Here is a 7,051-nt window from a genome sequence, read left to right as displayed (position 1 = left end):
TGGGCGTTGGCGTTGTCGCTGACATACCTTGGGCTGCAGGACGTCTGAGACAACTATGTGCTAGCATGCGTAACGTCGTGGTGGTAAATATACTGAGCCGTGTCACATTGCTCCACACCACAGTTACCAACCAAAAAGCAAAGGAGGAAACCTGGCCTCCTTGGTGGCATCCAATGTGAACGCACTTACCTTATCTCTTTTAGCCCAATCAGTGCCATATGCTTCAAAAGGTTAGTTAAGAAACGTAGAAAGAAATCATGGAAAGGATCTTCGGCCCCCACCATTACTACACATACAAATTACTCTACTCATCTACATGAACCATTCAGTCAGGCCAGAATTGGCAACATCGCTTTGTTAAAGACGAAACCCTTCGTTACCAACAACCTCTTACCACTTCTCTCCCCAACTTTCCTCAGCTCACTACAGCTCAGCTTAGCCCATATCATCTCATTCCACTTCACCAGAGCGATCTGCACTCGTGAGGATATTTGGTTTGGTGATAAAGGCGGGGTTTGCAGAAAATGATATCACTATCCAGATGACTTCTTTTGGAGTGATTAGTCTGCACCTTAACTGATCTGGAACAGTTACTAGTGAGCACCGATTTCTACGAGAAGGCACTTTTATTGAGCTCTTATCTACTGCTAGCTCAGGGTCAGTCAAAACAATACAAATGTGTGAGAATGGGACCAAAACCCTGTCGCTCGTTGTCCTTACCATGGCAGTCATGAGCGCGCTTGCTGCACGCCACAGGTGACCCAACCTGTCGTCCCTACTGGCAGGAGCATTGGCCACCCTGGATGGCATCATGTCGACATGCGGGAGGAGACACACGGGTACCATGGCATGACTCTGGCCTAACCAAAGGGTCGTTTATCTTCGTACAGTAGTACGATCTCAAATGCATCAATGCATTAGTTGTGCCTCCTTGGGCTATCGTTTTTTGATGAAAAGAGATGTTCTTGCTTTTTCCATTGCCAGTTGACAGGGAAGTTGATGACTTCTTGGCTGTGGTACTGACGCCAACACAGATAGGGTGATTACGCACATGTTTAGCGGGCAACGTGTGCTTTGCTCGATGCGTTTAGCTGGATCTGTAAATATGCACAACTCCAAATGTGTCCTCCTTTTTTAGCATTCTAACATTGCCCCTCCTTACGACCAGTAACCAGTGTTCTGAAGCTATTTCTTGGCACAATTTATTCTATTCTTCACAATCCATCAAATGTTTTACCATTAACATGGCAGTGACACTCGTTCTTTTCATCGAAGGCATCTGCTTTCAACTGACTAATATCCACAAGCTAATTGCAAGACTTCGATTCAAGGCACCAATTTCCACGTAAAATATTTGAAGGATGTCATTAGCAGTAGTCACTGTTTGGAACTAGCTGCACGCCTTTTTTGTAAATCTGAGGTGTTTAAATGACGAACAGAGTGGTGGGGAGACAACTGACTCTGGACCATCAATTTGTCGATCGCAGCTGACATTCGTGCACCTGAAGCACTCTCTGAGGTGGTAAGTGGGCAGTCCAGTATGCAGGAGCATTCATCCTTCAACAAAACGCATAATGATTGGGAGTGCCATGTTGTCAACCAAAATGGACATGCAGCTTTTCATTCTTTGCCATACTATGTTGAAGTGAAGCCGAGAAAGTGTCCAACAGAACATTATTGATGCAAACATTGGGGTCACTTTCTACGAACCACTAGCCATTGCAAGCTTGACACTGTACATTTGTGTGAGTACCCATTTCCGCTGAACACGCATTTCACCAGGCACATTGTTACGAAAAGGGAGCAAAGGCGGCAGCACAGCTCAGAAATGCTACTCTGTTATTTAAACTTCCGTCATCTGCGAAGTCGTCTTCGACTGAGCACATTTTGTCAGCCTACGCTGTTCAGCTTCCCATGCAGCACAAATGAGGACGTGGAATTCTTCCATTCCCTTCTGTTTCCCAGAAATACATGATTCCTTTTAATCGTGCCCTTATTGACAGCTTCAAATGCCTACACATTGCAGTAAGCAATGCCGGGACAAGGGAATGTCATATGAGAAGACTAGGTGAGGGTAAGTGAAGTGGCCTGTGGTTCACCCAAACGAGCTTTCATGTTGTCACCTTATAGCACAATAGAACTGCTCAAGCCAAGGGTGATGGGCATGTTCTGACTTCTTCGGTAGTTGCAATCACACATTTGTTGGCAGCCTGTTATATGTGCTCGGTGCCATCATCCACCTCAGCATATATGATCAATGCTAAGCCATGTCAATACTAATCACGACAATCACCTGTTAACCCTCACATGAGTGGCGTATGCGTAGCTACCCTGTGAGATCGGTAGGACAAAGTCTACAAAAAATGCATCATTCCATCACCCATCTTTCCTGGGTACACAAAACTCAATGTATACAAAACCGCTCCTTCTTGGGTTATTCCGCACCAGTATTGCCGAGGATATTTGTGCAACTTGATGAATTTCCTTAGTACATTTGTGATCTCTGCCTGCATGTTCTTCGTCTGCTTACATTTGTAAAGAATCACGTAATACCAAGGAAGGGATGCTAGGACATGGCGATGCTGGGTCAGATTGCCGTAAATCGCTAAATCCTGATTTTGGTTTTACTAAAGGTGGTTACAATTACACTGTGGCATGGCAAATGTGCGTGTTTGCAACCCTGTTGCCCATTGTGCTTAAGTTGGTGGAGTTATCCTAAAATAAGGATGTTCACATTATTTGTCGAATGGATAATGCATCCACTGGTCTGGGAATAAATAGCCACTGGTAATAGGCGAATTCTTAAGTGGTCGGAAAGTGCTAGCCATTAAAACCCATCGACTTGTGCCACGTAAGCCAACAAGCTGCTCTCATACGCATTCTTATCAATCCTTCCTTGATAGGGCAATGTGCTTGCACAAATTCCTTTGTAATCAGCAGCATTTAGCACCAAGAGTACAAAGTGACATTTCTGTGTTTCTTCTCAATCTATGGTTCATTACACAACACGTTCACTCGTGGCGGCATCCTGGCACATGGGTACACAAATGCACTGCAATGCATCTCGTGAAAGCTTCAGCTTCCTAATGCCATCCTCGATAAACCTGATCACTACCATTTTAAAACGCTGTGACTTCATATCGTGTATTATTCTTCATTATAGTTGAGTCTCTTTCATAGTTTTCATCCAAGTTGGATCATCTTCTCTACGTCCACTAAACTTGGGCACAGGCACCAGCATCAAGAACACCTTCCTCGTAGGCAACGCCAATGTGATATTCCAACTCAAGTTCTTGGAAATATCTAAATCCTTTATTTGTGACCTGCTGCACAGCTGCAGAGGCATCTGGGTCATTCGGGTACCTTTCGATGAGGACCTGTAACACATCAGTACCAATGTTGGTAATATTTAAATTTAAGTTGATGCAATGCGATTGCCTTCGTAATTACAATAACATCGCACATCTTTTAAAGATTATTCGCTTTCATGGCAGGCGTGGACCAATCTGTGTCGCTTGTTCTCAGAGAGGTGCCGTCTACACTGACTTGCTAATGCACGAATCCGTTTGTTTCTCGTATTGCAGTGGGCCTTCACCTACTTAAATTCCATTCAAAACCATAAAAAATTCCAGTCCATGCGTTAGGCAGCGAGTAAGCAAACAACTTGCAGGTGTTCTGTTCATCAATTGAGGTCAATCCACTGCATCAAAACAATTAAATCTAGAGGACACTCTACTTTACGTGTGGAGGCTTTGCAGCATAAGAAGCACACTTATGCAATGCGAACATGGTTCCAGATTTCTATTCACATGTAAAAACTTTACCAAACTCGTGCCCATACAATGCCTTAGTTCAAGAGCCGCTCATAAAAGTGATTTCTGTTAAACCAAGTTCCATTGCTGCAAGGCTCACCTTCTTAAAAGGATCTTAAATATTTTGCTATATGCATCTGTCTACCTTGTCGTACAAGGCTGTCTGTGGCTGCGATCTGGTAATGGATGCAGAGACCTCAGATGCACATGAAACGTTGTGAGCCGAGCCCTGCAAATCTCTTTGGTGATGTTTAATGGCCTTCCTTAATGATGCACTATTCACTACAGCCCTATCTACTTCTGCCCTTACGTATCTGTGGAACAGGCCCCCTGCATCGTTGTGCATATTCTGTCTCCTGTACTCTACGGCACTGTTAAATCACACAGTTGCAGGTCCATGTACTAATGTGCAACCATTTGGTCTCTCTCGCTTTCATTGCTTTTAGCAACTGATCAGCAGACTTCGCGATTCTTTTGCCAAGTCACAAATAAACGCGTTCACTCGTTGAAAAGATGCGGTGTCTGGTGACGGCATGGTGGTGCTGGTGAAGCGAAAGCATACATTTGACTGTATAACAGCAAAGGCTCAGCTTTGGTGGTTAGTAGCTGGTGCGAGTTGTTGCAGAGGAAAGTAGGGACGACGCCAGTGGTGCAAAGGGTGATGAAAGTTGATGTGTGGGAAATGAGTTGTGATGGAGCGTGGGTGGGTAGGTGAGTGAGGTGTGCATGTACGAAGCGAAGGCGTTCAGGAGGTTGCGAGAGGGCAAGGCAGTGACGTAAAGGGTGAGGGGGAAGGAGCTGTTACATTTCATTATAAATCGGTTCTTACCTACACTGCGTATGGTGAGTATTGTTACAGCTCCTAATCTGCCTACGAGCTGACCCAATATTTGACTGATCCGACGAGGACCTAGAAGGAAAGCAAATATAGGAGAAGGTGATGATAGGAGTAGTGGTGTGTAAAGACGGTGCGGTTGCATGCCGAACAGTGTCTTCGTCGTCGTCATCCTTGAGATGACTTCGGCTGTAGGGTGTTGTGTTACACCGCACTGTGCTGTGATACAGGGCGATACGAGACAACGATGTGATGGCATGCGCTACGTCGTGGCAGCAAATAAACTAAGCCATGCCTCATTGCCATGGTAATCGTGCAATGCCACATTCACTGAGAGGAAAGCAAGTGAGGAGACCGTGCCTCCTAGGTGCTCTTTGTTGTGAATGCACCTACGCCACCTCTTCTAGCTCAATCAGTGGCATCTACTTCAACAGGGTAGGTGAATACCCTAGAAAGAAAGCACGATCGCTGAGTAGTTTCGGCATTTGAGAAATAATCGAAGGAAATGCAACTTTCATCCCTCTTCAGGTCCTCCCTCGTGTGTTAATTCACATGCTTCTTGGTAATCTAGCTCCAGATCTTAAATGCCATAGGAAGTGCTCGGACATGAAATAAGGGCCACCTCCGATGTGCCTACCACAGGTAAGCTACCAACGCTCACTTGTGTTCTAACCACATCGAAATACAAAAAAGATATTCATCTCAGCTCCTTTTCTAAAGCTGAGTGCTTTGCAAGTGTTTACGGAGGATATATAACATTTCATGTAGCTTTTGGTGAATTGAACCCCTTCAACTCTAACATATGCTCCACAACATACGTTAACAGGACCCTACAACCAGAACGTTTGCCACTTGCGCATCCACGGAGGCGTCGTCCACTTCCACAAGGCGTGTGCGTATGCAAGATTTCACTTCTGGTTGTAAAAAAAATCAAGGAAAGTGTGCGCGCTATCTTCACTTTGGCCATAACGAATTTTAAGAATAATTAGGCCATGCTTTAGGTGATCGTGCCTCTTATGCACTCTTCGTCTACTTCCAATTGTATTGGCTCAAACAATATGTGCATATTTTGGATTTTATACCCGGGTGTTGTCCGCATTGCCGAACGGTACAAAAAGGCATTGAAACTCCCCTTTTCCATCAAGGATGCAAAGCAAACCTAAAAATCTCCCTAGGAATCTTCCACAACGTCTACATTTATGCTGGTAATAATATTAAAAACTTATCTAAACACTTGTAAAGAGTCTACGGCCACCGCGAGTACAACAATGTAAGCTTTGAGACTTGGAAGTAAGAATTGCATGTAGGAGGGAGAAATGGTTGCATGCTCTAAGGTTGCAGACGCTTCACTGCAGGACCACCTGGTGAAAGGGAGTACAGTACGTGGCTTGCCTACCTTGGCCTCGAGGATAAACGGGGTCATCTCAGTCACTCGGTAAGTTCAATTGGTAGTTCTGTGGAGTCTCAAGTATAACATCGCGTTACATTAAGCCACACCAGCATGAAAGAGGAGAAGGGGAAAAGAATTAGAAATACCTGTCAGAACGCGAAGTCACGGCGACAGAAATATAACCGAAAGGAGCATGAAGAATTCGCATATTCAGATCGACACCTTCCCCACCGAGGCTAAAATGCTCCGCTTTACTCACATGCAAACCTGGACCCTCTCATCTCCACCTTACCCATCACATCACATTGCATCTCTCTTCATCTGCTCAGCTCGGCTTCACCCACCTCTCCAACTTCACAGCTCACAGGAGCCTGAAGGCGAGTAGGTGGTAATTTACCGCAGTGCAGGCAGAGGGAGGTAAGATTGGCGTCCAGAACTCAAGCGATTTATTTACTTTTTCACTACGCGTTTCCTGGAATTGAGCAAATAGTCCACATGGCACTGTGCTGTTGGTCGTCGTAGTGCATGTAGAGGATCGGCACCCACATTTCATTCATTCGCTCCCTAATACTCCTCTGCATATAATCCTATCAACTGGCACCGATTTATGGATCTTGCTGACAAACTTGTAACAAATGAATTGGATGAGCTAGGTGAGCTACACATGGTGGTGCAACGGAGTTTCCTGATTAAAATGTGTCTGCAAGGCACTTAATCTGAGTGTAGAATAAAATATACTACCCCTTTAACCTGCGCTTAAGCAAAATAAGCTTCTGCAAAATTAAAAATTGTCTAATGGGCAGCTTTTGTTTTATTTACAAGCACCAAAACAGACTACTGCAGTAGAAATTCATGTATCAGAAATTTTAATAATGGCGAAAGTAGAGAGAAAAAAGAAGTGACTGAGGGGATTGGGAGGCGATGTAGCAGAAATGAAGAATGTCAAAAAGGAAAATAACATTAGGAATGTTATTGGAACTATAAACGAGGGTTGGTATATTCCACCAGAAGAGT

At 44.6% G+C, this 7,051-nt stretch overlaps 1 protein-coding gene across 1 annotated transcript; it reads right to left on the bottom strand. All coding sequences in view use genetic code 11, as the record gives it.

Moving 5' to 3' along the window:
* Positions 1–3,215: 3,215 nt before the first annotated feature.
* Positions 3,216–4,158, bottom strand: EGR_09786 (hypothetical protein; the record flags this gene model as incomplete). Its single annotated transcript, XM_024499035.1, has 2 exons — positions 3,216–3,377; positions 3,958–4,158. 2 exons carry the CDS (start codon positions 4,156–4,158, stop codon positions 3,216–3,218), a joined length of 363 nt encoding a protein of 120 aa, XP_024346545.1.
* Between the last annotated feature and the right edge of the window lie 2,893 nt (positions 4,159–7,051).

The sequence above is a fragment of the Echinococcus granulosus genome (genome assembly GCF_000524195.1).
Source record: "Echinococcus granulosus chromosome Unknown EG_S00167, whole genome shotgun sequence".
NCBI classification, from domain to species: Eukaryota; Metazoa; Platyhelminthes; class Cestoda; order Cyclophyllidea; family Taeniidae; genus Echinococcus; species Echinococcus granulosus.
This window is presented reverse-complemented; position numbering and strand designations above follow the sequence as displayed.